This window comes from Fringilla coelebs, assembly GCF_963513975.1.
Source record: "Fringilla coelebs genome assembly, chromosome: 2".
Taxonomy (NCBI): domain Eukaryota; kingdom Metazoa; phylum Chordata; class Aves; order Passeriformes; family Fringillidae; genus Fringilla; species Fringilla coelebs.
Genome location: NC_140029.1, coordinates 86,624,662 through 86,646,724, shown reverse-complemented (window position 1 = coordinate 86,646,724; position 22,063 = coordinate 86,624,662). Strand labels below are relative to the sequence as shown.

Genomic DNA, 22,063 nt, shown 5'->3' with positions numbered 1-22,063 from the left:
AGCACTTGGCCTTGTGCCATGGATGCCCCGTGCCAGTCTGCCCCTGCACTGCTAATAAAGGGCCACATCACCCAGCAATTCTCAGGGCATTGAGAGACTGGGCTGCCAGGGCCAGGCAGGAGATTTGTGCTTTTCTCTACCTGCTCCCCTAAAGAGTCCAGAGAAAGGAAAACTGTATTTTAATATGAATGAGGGGCTAATTTTTGTTATTCTTTCTTGATTCCCTTCCTTCTATAGTCTGTCATCTTGGGTCCAGACTGCAGGCTATGACCACGCTACAGGGGACAGGCTGTCCAGAGCCAAGGGCTGGGCAAGTACTGAGATCTGCAGGGCATGAGTGTTTTCATACGCCTCAGCTGGGGAGTGTTCGAAATAAGTAAAATAAAATTTAAAAAATAAAATAAAATAAAATAAAATAAAATAAAATAAAATAAAATAAAATAAAATAAAATAAAATAAAATAAAATAAAATAAAATAAAATAAAATAAAATAAAATAAAATAAAATAAAATAAAATAATTATTTCGCAGAACTAAAATAATAAAGGTGCCTGCTTGGGACGAAAGCTCAAACAAGCTCGACAGAACACATGGCAAGGATTTCCAGTTGCCTCCCCAAGCACACACATCGCTGTCAGAGGATGGTGGTTCCCAGGAAAACCTCCGAGGGGCAGTGGGGCTCTGGCCGCGGCTCCCTGTTCAGTAGCACCGAGCCAGCACCCTGCTGCCCCGCTGCGCACCCCCAGCAGGAGCAGAATGGCACAGCGACACGCGGTGGCACTTCACAGCCCTTACCAAAACACAGGCGACCCGCATTACAGCCGGCTGCAGGAGGCAGGAGAGCACCTAATCTATGTAAAATTCCAGACAATCTCTACCACTACAGCATTATCCTGTTGATCAAAACGAGTTTAGCGATGCTCTGAGGTAGGAAAAGCCCAGCATTTCTGACCCAGTGATGTGAGCTCCAGAGCTGGATTTACAGCATTAGCCAGCTGGTGTTTCCCCAGCCTCCATCTATGTAAACTGGTGTTTTTGCATCATTTCAGAGCAAGCTGGAGCTCCAGCCCTCTGAGGGTAGGGACCCTACTGAGAATAATGGGAGATCCTTGTAGGGGGAACTTCCCGGATGAAACACCTCCCAGGCACAGTCCCATCTCGCTGTGCCTAGACAAAGAGGCCAAGACTGCTTTTGGTCCTGAGCTTCTGTCTCTGCTGCTGAAGCACTACAGAAGGGTTTGCTGGAGCGTGCTACAGCCCAGTGAGTGGCTGCATTCAGTCCCATACACTTGATAGGAAAGATGCTTCCTGATGTCCTTATAAACAATCTCATGGGTGAGGGTATGGGTGTCAGGAATAAGCCAATTTGTTACTCACCTAACTAATGCTCCTCAGTACATAGTGAGTGCACAATGAGCTAAGAACTGAAAAATAAGGGGGTAGCCACAGAATGAATGGAGAGGGGGACACAATCCAGGGTCAAAACCCAAATTGTTCCTGTTGTCTGGCCCTGTTGGAAAAAACAGGATTAGACTAGACCTGACCTGTGTTGCAGTTTCAGCTGAAAACAGTTCCAAAAGAAACACAAGTGGATACTTGCATTGCTCTGTGAGTCATTCCCGACACTTTTTAAAAGCACATAATCTCTAGAGATTTTAAAATTTTAAAAATTTTAAAAATTTCCCCAACATTTTTTAAAAGCACATCAGCTCTAGAGATTCAGGGGCAGTATGTCCAGTCTGAAGGCTGATGGTGCCACAGGCAGATGTTCCAAACCTGACCACCCCATGAGCTTCCCAAATGTCCACATCATGTTTCCCATAGCACCCCCTGCATCTGTACGACTTCTGGATTTACCTTTGCAATATGTTTCCATGTGTATCATTTATTTGGGGGAAAATAACTGAATTTCTTTTACTGAATTTCTTTTCCTTAATAAATTCTTACTTTAGATGGTATGGTTTTATACACTTACACAAGTCTTATTTCTCTCACAATTACATTAAAAAATATGTGTTTGGTGAGGTGATTGGTGGTGTTGTTTGGTGAGGGAGCCAATTATCCTCACTGGAAGGGGATATGTGGAAAAGAGATTTGGTGGTTAAAGCATAAAACAAAGGGAATGGAGGACAAATGGGATGAGAAAACGAAAATATGAACAAAGACAAAAAAAAAAAAAAGGGAAGGGGGAGAGTTAAATCAGCTGCATGCTCACTACAAAGCAGGTCTGACCCTGGGACAGAAGCTGATATATACAGAAAAACCTCATCTGTATATGAAAATTGTAGACTGCAGCAGTCCTACTGCCTTTCCAAACGCACACACGCGGCTCTCCGAGGGAGGATTCGCTGGCAGAGGCGGTGTTACTCCGTCTGTAAAACTCTAATCCCTCTGCCGCGGTTCATCCTCCCCAGCCCTGTGTCCTCGCACGACTCGGGGCTTCCCGCAGCCTCTGGGGCCAAACACCAGGGCTGGGCTTGCAGAAACCCCGCGGGTTTTTCCCTCTTTGCCAGGGGCTGCTTCTGGCGAGCTCGGAGAGCCCCCGCGGGGCCCACGCGTGTCCCGGGACAGCCCTGCCGGCTGGGGACGCGGGGACCGGCGGCTCCCTGCCCCGCCAAGGGCGGCAGGACGGCTTCGCCCCCGAGGGAAAATCCCTTTCCTTTCGTGCATCTGCTCTGCGGGCACCGAGCGAGTGGCCCGCCCAAACCCACAGCCCGGCTGTGGCTTTGGCTCGGTATTTCCACCCCTCACACCTCGGTGTTTTCATTATAAGAGATTATAACCTCTTTCTCCCACACTCCTAACAGTCCCGACTGGATCTTGTCCGGATTGTGAGAAACGAGATCATTCATTAGGAGGTGATCAAAAGTGAGCCCGGCAAGGACCCTTCCTTGCTGGCTCAGGGGACCAGCTGGGGCTCATTAGGACTCAAGATAGGAGGAGGAGATAAATTGAAATAAAGGGAGGTCTTTCTCCATCAGCTCCTAAAGACGTTTAGCAGTGCAGCAGGTTAGTAGCTACACCCCTGCCTCTGTCCTGTTTCCTTGCACTGGAGGAGGCGGGGAATTTGCTTGGTGCGTCACGTGCCTTCATTTGTATTTTTTTTCCAGGTGGTTTTCCAGGTTTTGTAACTCCCGGGGTGTGAGATCCTACCGATAAGTTTTTAATTTCCTTAAAGTAAGCAGTAATAGCTGGGGGAGAGGGTGGCAAGGGAAGCAGTTTATTCTCCCCAAGAAGGCCGTAGGCCCTAACTTCAAATCCTTAACACTTCTAAAGCTCTTTTACAGCTGCAGTACTCTAGTCTCCTTTTGAATTTGACCCGGTGATTCCCATCCCTCCCTGTTGAGTAAAAAAAAAAAAAAAAAAAAAAAAAAAAATCATTAAGTTTTTGTTTTAAGATATCACTTTTTACAAAGTCTTAAATGGCGGAGGGGAAAAAGCTTGGAAAATGTGTAGAACAGGACTGCCTGGTTCGGCCTTAGGCGAGCCGCTGGGAGAAGCAGCCTGGCTTTCTTTGAGCCCTCTTCCCCGCCATACAGACACGGCTCTGTGGGGCCATCCCCCTGCCCCCGTCCGGATTCACTCGCGGCGAGGTGCAGGGCTTATCTCTTGGCAATGATGGTTGCGATCTGCAATGCAGACGCACAAAGTCTCCTCGTGCCCCGCGGCGGGTTCCGGGGCCGTTCTCTCTGTTTGGGTGGAGAACTGTGAAATGTGGGGGTGGGGGCGTCTGCCGAGCTCCGTCCGACTCACAGGGCGACTCCGCTCAGGCCTGCTGCCCCGAGGGGCGAGCAAGGGTCTCCTTCCCACACCCCAGCAGGGAGTGATGTGCTCATCCCCGCCGGGGCATCTACCAACCAAGCTGGCAAGCGCAGCCCGGCGTCCCAGCCCTCCCCCGTCCCTGAATACCCTCGAAGTCCCTTCCCCCCAATCAACCAACTTTTAACATGACAATGGCCATGACAATACCCTCCAGTCAAGGCCAGGCTGGGGCGGACTTAAAGCATCCCCGCATCTCCCCCCAAAGGAGCGCCCGTCCGCGGACTGCCGACAGTCTCGACGGTCACCTCGACTCATGCTTGGGGCAGGGGGACCCGGCCCGGCCATGAGCGCCCACCTAGCCACGCAGCAATATGTGCTCTACCCCGGCGCGGCCAGGTACGGAGACTATTACTGGTTCTCCGCAGGCAGCATGGACAGCGCGCCCACCGAGGAGGCTCCGGCGCCGGACGCGCTCCCGCTGCCCGCGGCCAAGACGCCCAGTCCCTCAGGTACGTGGCCTGCCAGGCGAGCGATCGGGCTGCCCTGGCTCGGGAGGAGTGGCCGTGTGCCCAGGGGCTGGGAGGCGATGCTGATGCTGCGGGCCGGAGCCGGGAGCCAGCGGGGCCGCTCTGCCCCCACGGGACGGGCCAAAGGGCCGCGTCGGTTCCGCTGCCATGAGGCGACCTGTGCCCTGCTGCCCACGGCTGCGAGCCCCGGCGGGGTCCCCAGGGCGCCCGCAATCTCAAATTCTCCCGATAAGCTGGATTTCCAAAGTTTTTTGAGTCTTCCCTGACTTGTTTTGCTAACTGCAGTTCTGTTTTCTCCTCAGTTGACTCTCCAGCTTCCTCCAGCTCCGGGACGCTCACCCAGTACCACACCCCCGACTCCGCCACCAGCCCCACCGCAGCGGGGAGCCCGTCTCCCCACTCCTCTCTCCAGAAGGCCAAGGCGCAAGGCAAGGGTGTGGTGAAGACGGGCAAGAGCCGCACTGCCTTCTCTCAGGAGCAGCTGAAAGCCCTACACCAGCGCTTCCAGAGCCAGAAGTACCTCAGCCCCCAGCAGATCCGGGAGCTGGCTGCTGCCCTTCAGCTCACCTACAAGCAGGTGAATATCTTGCTTTGAGCAGCACCTGAGTTGGGGTCTTTTTTCTTGGTTTGTGGTTTTTTTTTTTTTTTTTTTTTTTGGTTGTTGTTGTGTTTTTTTTTTTGGGTTTTTTTTTTTTTTTGGTTTTTTTTTTTTTTTTTTTTGTGGTTTTCGTTCCTCTTGGACCCCAGAGGGAAGTTTTCGTTATCTTGTAAGCGCTACCTCTTACGTGAGAGAGCACAGGGTGTGAAAAGCTATGACTCAGTCTTCTTACACTTGGTTCCAGCACTATCCACCCACTGCGTGCAGGTGTTTGAAAGGCCCTGCAGAGCAGCAAAGCAGGGCTGTGCAGAGTTAGGTTAGTGTTCTGCACTGACATGTGTTGTCTCTGAATGCAGAAAGAGACCTGCACTGCTGTGCAAGTGGCTTTTCCTAGTCGGAGTGGCACCGCCGGCTCTCCCTAGAGGGAGGGTCCTTGCCAAAGCAGCTGCTTGTGTCTGACTAAAGGAGCGACTCACGCCTGAGCCCTGACCATGGCACAGCAGTGAGATGGTGCTGTACAACCTGATGTCTGCAGTTGCCTTGGCCGGTGTTTTAGGTAGGGCTTTTAAAGTCAGGAAAGATACGGTGGTGATCTGAGGGATAGGAATGTTAGTTTTCATGTTTTAGCTCCGTGATTTCACAGCCACCTGCATCTGCTGCACGTTGTTAGCTGCTGAAATTATTTACAGTATTAGAAGTCAGAAACGGGATTGTAGCAGAAGTAAGGATGTGTAGTAAGATTTCAAAAATTAATTTCTAATTTATGTCCTTTCTGGGTCACTTTTAGGTAAAAACATGGTTTCAGAATCAACGGATGAAATTTAAGCGTTGCCAAAAGGAGAGCCAGTGGATGGATAAAGGGATGTATTTACCACAGGTGAGTAAACTCCCCCATCACCACCAGACACGGCTCCTCCAGTCTGCTGGGTGAAGTGTATTATGTCCAACCTGGTAATTCAAACAAGGCACAGGAATCAATATTACCAAGCCAGTCATATTCCTCTTAACAGAGTTTACAATGGCATCTCTTTTAAGCTGGTTTTCCCCCCCAGCGTGGTTGTTCCTGGACACGTTGAGCTGGAGATTACTAACCGGGTCATCTCTGCTATTAACTGGTCTCTTGGGAGGACAATGGGCCTGAAAAGGGCGCTTTTGTTCGGCTTGGAGGGAGGGCTGAGGGAGAAAAAAGGACCCATCCAAAAGAATGGGCCGTTGGTGTGGTTCTGCACTGCTGAACGACTTTCTTTGTCTCCTAGAATGGGGTTCATCAGGCTGCATACCTGGATATAGCACCCACGTTCCACCAGGTCTTCCCTGCAGGTTCCAGCAGGAACTTCCAGGCCGTGTCCAACGTGCACCAGGCTTATAGCAGCGGACAGACTTACGGAAATGGGCAGAACCTGTACTCGTTCCCGTCTGTGGAGGATGAGGGGCTCTTTGGAAAAGGTGGAACGAGCTGCAATACCCAGCAAACCATGGGTTTATTAAGCCAGCAAATGAACTTCTATCACAGCTACTTTGACAATATAGATTATGTCAGCGTGGACGTTGAAGACTCCTTCAACTTCCAGAGCACCTCTGACACTGTCACACCATTTTCGAGCTCTCCTATACAGAATCAATGCCAGTTACCTTGGCATCCCATGGGGACCCAGAGTGGGTATGAGTCTCAGGTTTGAGTATTTTTTTCTCCCACCTCTTGTGTTCACCCATGGGATTTCCAGGGCTTTGAAGTCATGTTCTATTTGTTTTTCTTGCCCCTCCTCCACTACTGGAGTTTTGACGAACGGGGGCTCAGCACCCTGCTGCCTGGAGCTAGTTTCTTATTTAAGTATGCCTGTCTGTTCATAGCTAACCCTTGGCAAAGATGCTTTGGGTATTGATGAGTTTCATCCTCATTCATTGAGGCCAGTGTGCAATGTTGCAGCTGTGAACAGCAGAGGTTGTTAAGGTCTGTTTGTTGTTCAAGTCTCACCTTGTTTGCTGCCTCTCTAGCAGGTGATCTCTGATCCTTGCTCTTTGTGTCTTGCAGCAGAGCTTCCACTGCAAAGGAGGTGGTGAATGTTGTTGCTGAATAATTTTTCATAAAGTTTGTTTTTTGCATGTTATCAAGCACATTTTATGTCATGTTCATGTTGTGTTTTATTGGTTTTTCTGTTTAATGTTCAATGTTCTTAAAGTTAACGTTCTTACAAAGTTGTTTGAATTGAAAATAAATTACTTTATTTTAATATTGTGATGCTGTCAACAGCTTGCATTTGAACAGCTGGCTATACGGGAGTGGTTGTGCTACACAGGATAGACCTGCAGTACTGAGGAAAGGGAGGGAAAAAATAACCCTACCGTGTTTCTCCTACAGGTGGGATCAAGTAATTGTTTAAAAGGAGCAAACCACAGAAGTCCATCAGCCTGCTTTTAATATGCAGTGTAGCCTACTGCAAGGAGGGTGGGGGAGGCTCTAGGGCCAGGCAACTGGACAAGCTGCTGGCTTGAAGTGATGTGCAGCCCTGTAACGCGCTTCTATTAGCCCTTGAGCAGCAGTGCTTCAAAGAAAAAGGTATTGAAGGAGGATGGAGCAAAAGTGTCCTGGAGATTGTGTGGCCTCCTGCTGATGCTCCAGAAGGTCACAACTGGAGGTCTGGAATCCCGCTTAATTAAATGTGCAGCTCTGTTGGGGTTCTTGTGCTGACCTCAAATGGCAACAGAAGTCTGCGACTAAGTAACTAAATCTCCTGCCTCCAGCACTGAAACAAACCAAGTTGCTATTTAGTCATACTCCAAACTAGCAGAAACTGTGTTTGGGTTTAATCCCACAGTCTTCAAAGTACACTTAACCACGGAAGCCCTTCATCTGTCCAAAAGCGGTAATTCAATGAGTACTCCCACCGAGCACAATTAGCTAAACTGGCAGCTGACTGCTCAGGCTCAGACTACTACAGGTCCTTTGCTGAACAGTGTGGGTGCAAAGGCATATCCCCTCTTCCTGTTGCAATGCTGCAATCCTCTGCTCCAGAGGCTAGGTACAGGAAGGAGAGAGGAGCAGAGGCCTGAGCCTGTGTAGAGAAGGACAAAAGAATGAATCATTTATATGTACGGGCTGCTACTCTTTAAAACAGGAGAAAAGGTAAATCTGGCCTGGAAGAGGGGAAAATGCTGGGTGCACGTGGTTTTCTGTATCACAGAACAAGAGCTCCTTTCTCATCCAGAGGGGACATTCATATCCCAGTAGCATTGATTGAATTCTGGGTAATTTTCTAGCAATAGTATTTCAATAATTGCCTTGGAAAAATAGAGATTAACCATACAAATCACCTATACAAATCACACATACTATGCCTTGTCCTTCAGCTTTAGAATTAGCAGCTTATGATTTTGGGGTTCTTTTAAGATGCAGTCTCTAAAGAAGTAATATACACATCTTTGCAGAACAGTTGCAGAGGATGCCTGCTGCAGTTTACCTGTGGTGCTCTGTATGCTTTGTTTCCATGTGTCTGCTGCAAGGGTAAGGAGATAGACATCTGCCAGAGTTCTGGCTTTCTGCAAAAACAGATATTGTTGCTAAAACAGCCCTGGGGCTGAGAACGATTGCTCTGCATGTTGTGGTTTGTTACTCCATGTACTGTGGGAGTGTTCTGTGGAAATTGAGTGTTCCCGCATGGCTGTGTTAGTCCCCTGGTTGCTCAGCCTGGGTTGTGTGCAGGTTTGGCAAGCACATGTAGCTGGAGGGAACATGTGGAGCAGCTGTTCTTCGAGTTTTGGAAGGTGGGCTGGAAAGGACTCACAGTTGCCCAGGAAGTGTTTCTAGAGCCTGTTGAATTAAAAAACAGGACTCTGTCTTTCCACAGAACTGGTGATCTCTTCTGTTACCTTCACATGCCTGAATCACATCACCATGTGAAACAACTGCACAGGTAATTGGGCACTAAAACTGGTGGAGATGCAGATGCCTCCAGCCTCATACTTGCAGAAGTGTTGGTATTAGTTCCTTAGAGGAAGAAAGTTCATGCCAGCAAAAGCTCTTTCTTCTAGGATGCAGAGGACACCTCTGTTAGGACTCCTGCTTCTCCTGACTCTGCTGCGTAACAGTGATTTCTGCACACTGCAAACATGATTTGCTTTGCTAGCAAATCTTTTTAGGATTAAGCTGTAAGATTATTTGGAGCTCTTCATACATGTTACAGCTTGTGGGAATACACTCCTCATTTACAGTATCTGCAGTGACAAAAAAGCTGCAGCTGGAGTTCCAGTGATGCAGAGAATTCCACCTAAACAGAAGAAATTGGGTCTGGTACAGATTATGTCGACCAGGATTTTATTCTGTAGTTCACTGGGTTCCAGCTGTCCCACAGGGAAAATACCAAGAGCAGTGGAAAAACAACCTCATCCCTTGCTCTCCATGTCAGTGTGGCCTTCAGGGGTTTTACAAGCTACATGTTTCTTCTGAGTGATCCTGGAGCAAGGGCTCACAGCCCCAGTTGTTTCTCCAGTGCAGATAAAAGTAATGATCTTTGCTTTAATAGGCTCTTCCCTACAGGCATATGTAAGCATATTTAGCTAACTGCACCGCATGACCGGAAGGCTGAGCTAACAGGGTTTTGGAAATTTTCAGTCAGGCATTGCCACACGTCTTTTGCCTGGCCCGGCATCAGAGGGCAGCAGCATATTGGCTGATACTGAAAAGTCATGAGGCATGAATTATTCTAAGTCATTGCACTTGGATATTAAAATAAAATTAAAAAACCCCCAAACTTAAAAAAAAAAAACCAACAAAAAACCAAAACAAAACAAAAAACCTGAGAAACCACAATCCCAAGTATTTTCCTACCTGTGAGGGTCATGTACTCTTTGTGCTGTCCGAAGTTTTGAAGGGTACCCTTGGGTCATATCTGAGAATCTCTTTCATAACAGGCTAGAATTAAATTGTTGTACTTGACAAAAGTCCATCTGCTGTCTAGCAGCTGGAGAGTGTCCAGGCCATAAAAATCTTCTACAAACTACAACACTGGGACTTCTGCTTTGGGGGAGCCCTAAGATCCAGCTAAGTCATTGCTTAGATACTAGAGAAAGACCAGAAAAGAACCTAAGTCCCCAGTGTCCCTCTGGCTGGCTGGGGCTGAGGGACTCCCTCTAACAGTAGCTGCATTCCTGCTGTTTTTACATAGAACACTGGGAATGCAGTTCCTGATACTGTAGACATCAATGATCTCACTTCCTGGGAGCTGCTTACTTGCCTGTTTGGAATTGCTGCAGGCTTTTGGACTCCATAACCACCTGTGGCAATAAGGTCTATCTTTGGCTGTTACCTCGGAAAAATTGTGTCTCTGAGGAAACCACAAGATTTGGTACTGTTTGTTAGCACTACTTTGCTGAAGGTCAATAGCAGGGAGATCACAGCTGTTGCTCTTACAGAGAGCAGCTTTCTGCAAGCCAATCCCAGAGCCTCCACAGCAAAATCCTGCCTGTCCTAAAGCATCTCTGAAGGAGCAGGGCATGACATGTGGCTCCTTCTCCAGAGAATTACTAGTGAGGACGTGCTGCCAGCTCAACAGCTCAACTTTTTTCACCTACAGCCGCCTTTGATGGGTTGGCGCCTTTGATGGGTTGGCGTGGAAAAGTTTTAGGTTATATTCAGGTAAGTAAACAGAACTGTTGGCTTGAGAAGAACTTAAAAATGTCTTCATTCTGGTGTGAGAACAGTGATAATTATCGCTATTGTCCACCCTCCGATGTTGGCCAACACCTTTTCAGTCGACTTAATCGTTCCCCACCCCTCTGATGGTTTCAAGAACAGTCATGCCCATCCTTAGCCACTTGATGGTTGCAAGAGGAGAGGGTGGGGTCTGTGCCAAGACTAAGTGACTCACCATCCAAAAAGCTTTATCTTTCCTCAAATCATGCTGGCCTCGTGTTGTGGTTCAATGCCAGGCAGCAAATAAGCACCATGCAGCCACTCAACTTGATCACACCCCATCACTGGGATGGGAGAGAGAATCGGAAGACTAAAAGAAAACTCGTGGATTGAGATAAAAACAATTTAATAGGTAAAGCAAAAGCCGCACACACAAACAAAGCAAAACATGGAATTAATTCACCCCTTCCCATAGGCAGGCCACCTCCAGGACAACAGAGCCCCATCCTGTGTAATGATTCCTTAGAAAGACAACTACCATCACTATGGATGTCCCCCCTCTTCTTCCCCCCAGTTTTCTACACTGACCCCAATGCCATATGGCATGGAATATCCAATTGGTCAGTTGGGGTCAGTCTTCCCAGCTGTGTCTCCTAATTCCTTGTGCACTCCCAGCCTTCTGGCTGTCAGGGAGATAATGAGAAGCAGAAAAGGCCTTGACACTGTGCAAGCCCTGCTCAACAATAATGACAACATCTCTATTATCAACTCTGTTCTCAGCACAAATCCAAAACACAGCCCCATCCCAGATACTGCAAAGAAAATTAATGAACACAGCCAAAGTCAGCACACCATACAGTTTACAGTAGAGTCAGAGTGTCTGCATGAGGGAGTGAGAGAGGGAACAAACAGCTGTGAGGCACAGGAACATAAATCAGCTTTGGCAATAGAAAACCATGCCTCTTATTATTCCAGTCACAGAAATCACTGCCTTCATTTTATGCTCTTTTCTTTAACCATGGCAGCTACTTCTTTGCATTAAGAGAAATTCGTTGTCATCATCAAGTGATAGAAAGTCTGTGACTCAGGGAACTGGAGGCCTGTTATTGAATATACTTTGCTACACACATCTGGTTTTAGGTACTTAGACACTTACATAGACAAGTTTAGAAATTATAGTACCTCCATGACAGATCCCCTATTCACTACTGCTGGATATGGAAAATTCTTAAGGTGGGTGACAGTTACTCACCTGTTTTTTTGACTCAAGATATTTGGCATTGCCAAGAGCCATGAAGCTGATCCACTAATAACACAGAAAAATTTCTGTTTATAGTTTCAGCATCAAATAACAATGGCATACAGTTGCTATGGCTATTTATGTTCCATCTGGTTTTTATATCGCAATGCTCTATTGCAGTGGGAAAAAAGAGATAGATCATCTTACCAGCCTTTCTGCAAGCTACTTGTCACAACTCTTCATTAGACACTTAATCACTTCACCTCATGGCTGATATACACAACTGATGGTTTAGACTTCAAATGGATAACTGGCACGTGGCAATAACTTCTCCAACTTAAGTTAAAGGTAAGCGACCAGCACCTCCCCATACAGCCCCTGGCTTCATGTGCTATGTACCACAACCCTGCAGTGATACATAGAAATAAGATTCCCAAAGGAATCTGTGCTTCCCTTAGACAAGTTACATAATTAAGAAGATCCAGGACAAAAGCTGTGTAGCCAGATCCTGGGCTTTGCTATAAGGGAGCTTGGTTGCCTGTGCTAATCAAGAAAGGAATATGTGTGTGCACATGTAAGGGCACAGAAAGGAAGGGTTCTGTGTGCATGTACCTGGGCAAACAGGTCTCTGCACAGCTGCGTGTCTGCAGGCACACATCTGGATGCCAAAACAGGTTTTAGCTACAAGGTGTCCCTGGGGTGGCCCGCACACGAATAACAAAGGGAGAGATGATAATAAGATTTGATTCCTGGCTACCCAAGTACCCCACATCCACAGTGCTTAGGAATGATAAAGATGATGGCTGGCAGCAGTTGGGAAAGGAGCCCCCATAGTGGCTGAGTGGTGAAAATTACAGCCATCACCTGTCTTGGAGCCTGGATATTCCACACTGCCAGGATAGCTGTGGTAAAAGTCTACTTTGTGCTGAGCAATGAAGCCCACTGTCTGCTGGACACTGCAGGTCCCCCCGCCTTTGCCAAAGACTCCTCCATCCTCGCTGGTCACGATTGTGTACGCGTTCTGCCCTGCTCCATAGTGCTGACAGGGGGCAGGCATGGTTTGCATGTTGCCAGCTGTGGTGATGGGGTAGCCCTGGTGGAATTTGGGGTGCACATCCAGGTAAGTTCCACTCTGGAAGCCACTCTGAAAAAGAAAGGCAAAGAGTCAGAACACAGAGCTTCTCCGTTGGTGTCCACAGGCCTGACGTATACTGGGGTTCTGTCCCTTCACATTTCATGTTGTCTATTGACCAGCAGCAATGGCATGGAGGGCAGGAAGAACTATGTCCGTTCCCATAGCTCAGGGGTGGATATACAGTCATATATATGTATATGTGTATATATATAATACCATATATCATGTCTACGGATATACATTCATATATACATATGAGGAAAACAGCTTTTCCCTGGAAGCATTTCTGTGGTATAGCCAGCCCACTGCTGGGCTATCTCCAGTACACATGGTGTGGTGCCAAGTCTGTGCCTCTGTGCTGAGCAAACCAGAAGACCAGGTACACTCACACTCACACAGGTATGCTTAAGTTGCCCCCATGGAGGAAACACAGGACTGATCTGCCCAGTCAGAAGAGCCATGATGAGCCATGTGCTCTGTTCTTACTTGCGTGAGACACTGAGCCCGTTCGCTCCACAGGCTCTGCTTCTGGCACCTTTTCAACTTCATCCTCCGGTTCTGGAACCAAGTCTTCACCTGGGAGGGGAAGAGAAAGCAAGGAAAATGTCAGCAAAGGAGAGGGAAGAACAAATGTAACCAAATTCACAGGCAGGAAGAACCAGAGGGAGTGACCAGATGGCAGAGATACATGGGCAGGAGCAGATAAAAGCCTTTAAGAACTCCTGGGGGGGTGTTGCCACAGGGAGAGGTCTGTCTAGCAGCCTCAGCAGGTGGCTACTGCAACTGTGTGATGGGGGAGGGGGTGGCTCGGTGTCAAGAGACAGGGATAGTTGGGACGAATGGATTCATTCCAAACATGGAGGTGAATGACTGCTGTAAATCAGACCCGCCGGCACCTCTACAAGCCCCCTGCACTACAGGCAAATTTCTAAGATACTGTTTCTGCATATTTGCAAACAGAGAAGGGATAGACCTGCTCCTTGTCCCCAGCAGTTCCCAAATTCAAAGCTCCTTGCTGGGGCGAATTCCAGGGCCATTTGCCCCCGGGCTGTGTCTGCACTGTGAAAGCAGCCTTTGCAAGGATGTGGATTGAAGGAAAGTGCAGACTGTCCCACCTGCCTTGTTCCTGACAGAACCAGTTCAGAGTGTGCACTTACAATGCAGTATAACATTTTAGTCCCAGGGCATCCCAGCCATCATGCCCAGTTCTGAGATTCAAATTTCAGGAAGATTTTGGACTTGTAACTGCGAGCTCTTGTGCCCCATTGCCCAGCCCCCTCTGCTTTAGGAAGGCATCATTGGAGGCAGCATCATTTCACTACACACAGCCTACCTGGAGAGCAGCAGAGACCCTAAAGGGCAGTGATGTGTGAACCACTAGCAGCACCCACGGGGAGGAGGGAGCATATGTCAAGCAGCCAGGCAATGCTGAGTGTTATAAATGATTACACTGAGTGTGGAACATTATTAAACACTGGACAAGATAAGACCTGGGAGACACTAGTAAGAGCTTTCAGCATGTCACAGCAGCCCCATGATTCAGAGAATAGATGCATGCCAGGGTTTCTGAGAAGTTCACAGCACACGAAAAAAATCCGTGAAGTGCTGTCAAGCCCAGGGTAGAGACTGTTTGTGGTGAACAAAATATTCATCACCGGGTTTGCAATTCTCCTACGGGTGTTGGCAACAGAGCCCTTAACTGACCCCCAGCTTGGGACACCCAAATGAGGTCCCACTGACCCCTCTATCTGCAAAAGCCTTCTGATCTCTGGGCATGAATAAGCAGGGGAGCAACTGTTAGCTGGCACCTTTGCCTCAGTCCCTGCTGGGGACTCATCTTTCCATCCTGGCACTCCCTTAAGTGACCACTCAGCCACTGTGAGATCGATACACAGTGGGTCAAATTCTCTGTGTTCACCTGCTTGTAGGTGAGCCCCAGGGCAACAGCCAGCTCCCGAATCTGCTGAGGGCTGAGGTACTTCTGGCTCTGGAAGCGCTGGTGCAGGGTTAGCAGCTGCTCCTTGGAAAAAGCTGTCCGGCTCTTGGTCTTCCTGATCCCCTCCACGCCATATTCTCTGCCCTTCTGAGACTTAGCTGTAGGCTGTGGGGATGAGGATGAGGAATGTGGACTGGTGGCTGAATCTGGTGTGAATTGGCTGAAATTCCCAGAACTGGATGAAGCTGGGGATACTTCTATAAATAAAAATGAGAAAAGGTGGACAAAATGTTTAGACAAAGGGTATGAGCTTGCTCCCTGCCTACTGTAGAGCTCCTTGCCTACCAGACAGGAGCTTTTTTGAAGCAAAGGCTTGTGTGACCCTCCTTTCTTCACAGAGCTGTGAGAAGAGACAAGCACACTGAGAACGAGCAGCTTCCCAGTTCAGTCCCCCTGGGATCTTCATAACTCCCTTTTGCCAGGCAGAAAAGTCAGGGCAGGGAGCAGTGCAACAGCATAGTGCACACTGGTTCACAGTGAACTCTCCTCCTCCAGATGACCTCAATAATATTTCAGTCTGATTGTGGTGTAAAAAAGGCCTTGTCATGACTGCAAGCATAGCTTTGGGTTGCTGGCCGGGCTCCCCAGAACTCCCTGCCCAGCAATACCAAGGCACTCAATAGAGACAAAACAACCTCTGACCAGGGTGTACGGTGGGGCAGAGCAGCCAGTGCTCACAGTGAGGGCAGCAGGTGGAGAACATTGGACATTGGATACTGGCTCAGTCCTGTTTGCCGGTGTCTCCCACCACAGAACGTGCCACTGCTGAAGACACTGCAGGTGGAAGGAGTTATTTGTCTGAGAGAGGCTTTTGGTAGGAGAAGAATGAAGGAGAGAAATTTCACATGGAAAAGGAGAGGGAGAGGAAAGGTGTATGTGTGAAACAGGTGAAAGGAGACAGCAATCCTGTACCAGGGACATAGGGGACAAAATTCAAGAGTGCAGAGGAAGGCATTCAAGCCCCTTCTCATTTGTCCTGGTACGTTCTCTGTTGATGGCAAAGTTGAGATAAAGACCTAAGGGAAAAGTTTCCTGAACAATCTGGGCTCCTAGTGAAGACAAAACCTGCCAAGATGCAAAGTCATTCAGGCTGCAGGAATAAGAAAATGTGTCACATGCCAGATTACTGGGGTCTGAAAGAGGCTGAGACCTTCTCAGGCCAACCTGACTGAAGGGCTGTGATACCAGTCACTCCTCTTTCCCCTAGCTACAATGATCAATCTGCCTGTCCCTCCCCCCTCCAGCTACTCCTCTGCAAACTGTCCTCCATGGTCCATCCCCTCTCCTCCTACTGGAAGTGCAGTGAATGGGGCAGTGCCATTTCAGTGCACACCTTCTGACTACTGAGCTCAGCCAATGTCTCCCAACCTCCTTACCAGTCACCCTGAGAGCTGTGACACTGAGACACCCTCCTCAATCACCAGAACATATGTCCAGAGCAAAGTACCAATGTCCCCCAGAGGAATGGGCTTCCCACCCATCCTACAAAACCTTTCCTTTTGTCCTAAGCTGAGAGTCTATTAAGCAATCACTGAAAAGCCTTGGAGTCCTGTTGGACCTCAGAAAGGTGGCCACATCTGTGGGAGTGTACCTCTTGTAACTCTCCTTACACAGGCATGCCTATCTCTGTGGTGTCTGCCACTCAAGGCTTGCCTGCTCTGGGCCATTTCCAATCCCTAGGAGATGACAACACCCAGAGCAGGGACTGGGTGAACAGCCAGGGGTGTAGTGGGGCAGGTTTCCAACAATGAGGAGCAGGGCCATAAGGACTGCAAAGGGATTCTATCTGCAAGCAGGAAGAGGCTGTCAGCAGAAGAGGTGCAAGGGCCTGCAGTGCTATGTGCACTGGGGCTGGACTACAGAGCCTCGAGGAAGATGAATATCAGTGACCTGGCTGCATGGCAAGCTTAAACTTTGTGTGGTATCACAGGATGCTTGGCACCTGCAAGCTGTGCAGTAAAAATCTTATAGGGAAGAAATAAATGAGTATGCTGGGAACATGGGCCTGGAAAACAGGAAAGTCTCCTGTTAGACAGGAACCACAGCGAGATACTGTAGAACTAAGGCTGACTGTCGTCCCAAAGCCCCATGAAATGTATCTTATGCAGCTCGAGTTCAGGACTAAAGCGCTGCCTCTCCCATGAGAAGGAGGAAAGGAGAGAGGAAGCAAAAAACACAAACCACAGTGCAACAGACATATGAAAGCCTGTGACAGACTCACTCCCACAAGGCCTTGACATCTGTAAGCCTCGACTTCCACAACGGGGTTCTCTCTGAGAGAGGTATGAAGGTGTTTGAAGATGGGGTTAAAGTCTGTGAACCAAACCCAACAGGGGCACACAGGAGTCCATCTGCCTGCTGCCTTTGTTGGGCAGGCAGCATGCAGAGAAGCTACATGGCAGGTAGCCCCACGCCAGTAGCCATAGGCACTCTGCCTGAGCCTGCAGCTTTCCACAGCACCTGACAGCTTGACAGTGACCCCCCAAAACCTGGCTCTCGTCACAGCCATTTACCTTGCTAGGGTGTTGCCCTGCTGACCATAATGTGGGGCTGGGCAAAAACCCGCTCTTATCAACTCTTCTATTGCCCCTCACTGGACTGGGAGAGGAATGGCAGGAACAGAAAATGTCACTCTGGGGAGGCCTGGGTCTTTTTGGTTGAAAAGGGAAAGGCAAAGCAACCAGAGCACAGAAATAAGAGGGAAATAGAGGAAAATAGCAAAATGAGAGAAGCAGTGTAAGTAACAATGCAAGATTTAAAGGAGCAGATCTCCCAGCACCCAGTGATTCAGAGCAGGCCTTGGCTCATGATTAACAAGCACATAAAAGGTGCAAGGAGTTTGTAAGGGGACGAGGGATGCCACAAGAAGTATCTCCAGGACTGTTTCTCTCGACGGCACACATGGCAGCATTTAACTAAAAGGAGGCCCAGATATTCCCGCACCAAGAACCATGAACTTCCATAAGACCAAGTTGTCACTCTGCCCTTCAGCCCGGAGAACAGACCTGACAGTGCCTCCACTCTTGCAGGCTCTTCTGAGGTTTAGCAAACCAGTTGGCAGTCACCCAAGAAAAGCAGCACGGAAAAGTGGTGTGACTGGCCAAGGTCACCCCTCCTCCTTGCCCACCCCAGCGCAGTTTGCCTAGGTCACGCACTAGGAAACCAAGGCAAGGAAAGACAAAAACCCGCTCAAAGTCGTTTGAGCCTGACCCGGGAGCAGAGTTATCCCGGGGGTCAGCTCCAGGATGTAGCTGCAAGGCCTTACCTGCCGTATGCCTCCTGCCCGCAGCCTCCGGAGAGTGCCCGGCCGCTGTGGGGGCCTGTCCTGCGGCCCCCGCCGCGCTCCAGCAGAGCTCCAGGTACCCCCGGGCGGCCCCGCCGGGGTACGCGGGGCACGGCGGCAGCGCCAAGTGCGCGCACATGGGCAGCGGCCGCAGGGGCGGATCCCCCCTCACACCAGGCGTCACCTCCACCTGGGGGCAGGTCCCACCACCGAGCTGAGGCGGCCCCGAAGCGCAGACAGGCCTTTATAGCCGGCCATTGCCTGCCTGGGACCGCAATATCCACCGCGGCCCGCTCCTCCGGCCTCTTTGTCATGGTAAAGAGGCTGATCGGTGGGGTGGGGACGGGGCAGGGGGGAGGGAAAGCGGCGCTCGGAATGGCATCAGGGCTGAAATATGTCCCCTGTGAATTCTTCCCATTCTGCAGGTTCCTCAGTCACACCTGAGCAGGGTCTGACCCAGCGCCCCAGGACAAGTCCTGCCGCTTGCTTCTGTGGGCTCCGCTGGGTTGTCGCGGCCCGGAGTGCCGTGAGGAGCACGGGTGTCCCGTACAGGACAGCTGTTCCCGGCCTTGCCGGAGCACATCCCGGCCCGGCCACACCACGGCCCAGGGCACAGCAGCTACATCTGGTGCTGAGCTGCTCCGGACCGTGCCGGCCAAACCCACAGCCTGCCCTGGGGTGGTGGGGAAGGTTCTGAGACCTTTACCTTGTGGCCTGTGTGACACTGACACCTCCCCGGGACCCACAGACCTGGCAGGACTTCCCATACTCTTAGTGCAGCTGTCAGAGGTGGGAGAGGGAGGGAAACGAGTAAGAATTAAAGCTGAGGATTAGAAAATACTCTTTTTTCCCCCCTTTCTTTTTCTTTTTTTAACAGAGGAGGAATTTCCTTCATACAGGCCTTCGAGGGAGCCAGCTGAAAATGTGTTTGGCCCATCTTCAACAAGCCTGTGCCAGAGCAAACTCAGAAACACTGGGCAAGTCACATCCAACGCCAGATCTCACTTTGCAGAGCAAGTTCAGAAATCTCAGCTGGCTGGTCTCCAGGGGGACAATCAGCAGAGGCATTTTCATGGAGCTAGGGAAAGATCTAGAGTATGTAAGCTCCACAAGTAACAGATTTGCTTGCCCATGGCCTCTCAAAAGCTCATCCTTTTATTTGTGCAACCTTGGCTGTGGCCTTTGTCAGGCTGCTGCAGGTTGTTTGGAATAAAGGAGATGAAGAATTTCCTTTAAGACAGGGTTAGCTGATGTTTCCTGACATATGGCCTACCCAAAGGGGACAGGCACCTGCAGAGCTCTTCATTAAATAACTAAAGGTAAGTGAGTGAGATACAGAATTCATCTCTGGACCTGCAGATTGGGCTTGTTTTGGTCCCCTCTCATCAGTAGGTTTTGCTTTACCTGTATTTAGGTAAATTTTATTGGTTTAATTTCAAAAGACATTGTGAGTCTCTCACTAACGTCCATTTCTCAATAGAGAGCTAGAAGTCCCAGAGTTAATTAAAATACTTCTTGCTAGAACCAGCCCTGCTTTGGCACCAGGACACGTGCATGCCTCCTGTCAGAAGCTCAGAGCTGAAGGTGCTGATCTGCAGAAGTGTAAAATGATTTCAAATGGATAATCCTTTCACTTCTCTGAACCTCATTACTTCACCAATGCTTGTTGCTGCTTTCATCCCAAGCCTGTGCTAGCATCCCAGTACCTGCCAGGAGGACAGAGGGGCACCTGCTTGCTGTCAGTGCTCAAGTATCAGCAGGGAGAAGATGCAGACAGGTGGGGGAGAGCAACAGAAATAGGAATTAAAATTTAGATCAGTTTAAAAGAACATAGAACACCACTTCTACCAGGACTTGTGCTGCTGCTCTGTGCCCCACGGCAGGTCACTAGTCCTGGCTTCCCTGTCTGCAGAGACACTTTCCAATGAGGTGCAGACTGGAGGGAGCTAGAGACCTGGCTAAAGTCTCTTCAACTTGGCACTGAGTTTTATGCTTTGTGTTTGCATGGAACACTTTTTACTTTACAAATTGCAAGGATTGACATATCTCTGCACAAGAACAGCACGTTTTAATGTTAAATTTACTTGAAAAACTTAAAGCAAAAAAAGGGCTTTTGAGCACATCTGACTCAATAGAAACACAAGAGCACCCTGAATATGTCAATTATGCTGCTACAGCCTCTAAATTTGCTTTGGCTCATGTCTCACTTCTGAATCATTCTACAGTTCAGAGCTGCAGTGCCACAAGAGCTGAGATCACACCTGCCCTCAAGCCCTGGCTAATTAAGCACCAGTTACATGAGCTGTTCAGAGCCTGGGACCCCACTGGGCAGCTCCAGTGCCACCAGTCAAGGAGGATGTTATGTTCTTCTTCTTACTCATGCCTGGCCTCTTACCATATATTGGTGTTCAAATTTTCATGGCCTTAGGCGCAGTTAGGCTATGAAACCAAGGCAGCAGAGCTGGGAGGTGTCAACATCTTTTTAGGATTGTTGAACCTGGAGACCTGGCAGAAAACACGGTGTGGGTGCTGGTGTGGGTGGCAGTGGGGGTCTGTGTAGCTGTTGGGAGTTCCACTGGCTGAGCACTTCACACTTGATCTCATTGATTTCAGCTGCTTCTGAGGGTGTCTGGGAGCTTTCCTACCAGGTGCCCAGAGGCCATAATAAACCAGTGTAGTCACTTGCACTACAAAGTCCCTCTAGGCAGCAGCCGGGGAGGAGGGTGGTGTCACTCCTGGGAGCAGAGCTACCCCCCATCCCCCGGCTGGGCACAGAGGGAGTCACCTCCCTGGGGGCAGGAGGGGGACCCAGGGGCAGAGGAGCTGAGGGAACCTCGGGGCCTCACTCCCTGTGGTTTCAGAGCAGCAGCACCTCTGAGGGAGCGGCCTTTGTCCCCCACAAAACATGTGGCACAGATGTGGCTTGGCATCAAACCAAGCCTGGCTGGTTTGGTACTGTTTTGTTCCAGACCGGCCCAGATGCTCACTGTTATCAGACAATGCTGAGTGTGGTTTTGGTTAATTACTCAAAGATTGTTAATACAGTTCTTTTAAGAAAAAGTCTTAGATAGTACTGTTTTATAACGTTTTTCCTTTTTTTTTCTTTTTGATGCCTCAAACAAATGCCCTGCTTTGTTTAAACATTTGTAGGGCTGTTGTGATTGCTACTGTTGATACTAATGGCTTAATCAAAAGACATTTTAAGACCAAAAAACTGGAAAAATAATGCAGTTTGAAGGATAAGAAGCAATGTAGCTAAAACATTCCCACATTGCAACATTACCACTCTGTTCCCCCTTTTAACCCCTTTGTTCAGCATGTTAATTCTTTAATCATAACTTGAAGTTGAATTTGCGTCTCTTAAAGCACCATACTGTTCTCTGACTTTTCTTTTGGTGACTTCTTTTGAGTGATTTTCTAATTTTTTTCTTTGATTTCTGTGAGACTGTGCGGTAATGTAGTTAGATCCCTATGCTTGCCTGGTGTCACAATGACCTTGTACTCTTTATAAATATTGTTAAAGAGTCTGCAAAAGAAAAGGGGTTTTTTTTCCTGCTAACACACATGGCTTTGCTGAACTGAGAATAGGCAGGGGAAAGGAGAATTTATTCAAAAAAATCATAAATGTGCTCCTGCTTTCTGGGGGTTTTAGGTGTGTCATAATAGGCTGAAAAATTCTGTAAGGGGTAAAATAACTTCCAATTGAGGGAATATAGCCAAATTTCATTTGGGTGATCATAAAAAGAAAAAAAAGAAAAGTATTCATTTTCTCTTTTTCCACTGTTCTGAGCCTAAGGCTCGTCAGAACTGGTACTTTACTGTACATAGCAGCCATCCAGAGCCACAAAAAAGTAAGTTAAGGCCCTTCAGGGCCGAAAGTTGTAAGGGGATCTA

General features: G+C 48.8%; 2 protein-coding genes across 2 annotated transcripts; one reads left to right on the top strand and one right to left on the bottom strand.

Moving 5' to 3' along the window:
* Nucleotides 1–4,074: 4,074 nt before the first annotated feature.
* Nucleotides 4,075–6,565, top strand: LOC311166910 (homeobox protein NANOG-like; the record flags this gene model as incomplete). The annotated part of the gene is made up of 4 exons (XM_084227137.1): nucleotides 4,075–4,270; nucleotides 4,591–4,865; nucleotides 5,674–5,763; nucleotides 6,143–6,565. 4 exons carry the CDS (start codon nucleotides 4,075–4,077, stop codon nucleotides 6,563–6,565), a joined length of 984 nt encoding a protein of 327 aa, XP_084083263.1.
* A 5,971-nt stretch (nucleotides 6,566–12,536) lies between these two features.
* On the bottom strand, nucleotides 12,537–18,308 carry LOC311166912 (homeobox protein NANOG-like; the record flags this gene model as incomplete). Its single annotated transcript, XM_084227139.1, has 4 exons — nucleotides 12,537–12,899; nucleotides 13,377–13,466; nucleotides 14,809–15,083; nucleotides 18,152–18,308. 4 exons carry the CDS (start codon nucleotides 18,306–18,308, stop codon nucleotides 12,537–12,539), a joined length of 885 nt encoding a protein of 294 aa, XP_084083265.1.
* Between the last annotated feature and the right edge of the window lie 3,755 nt (nucleotides 18,309–22,063).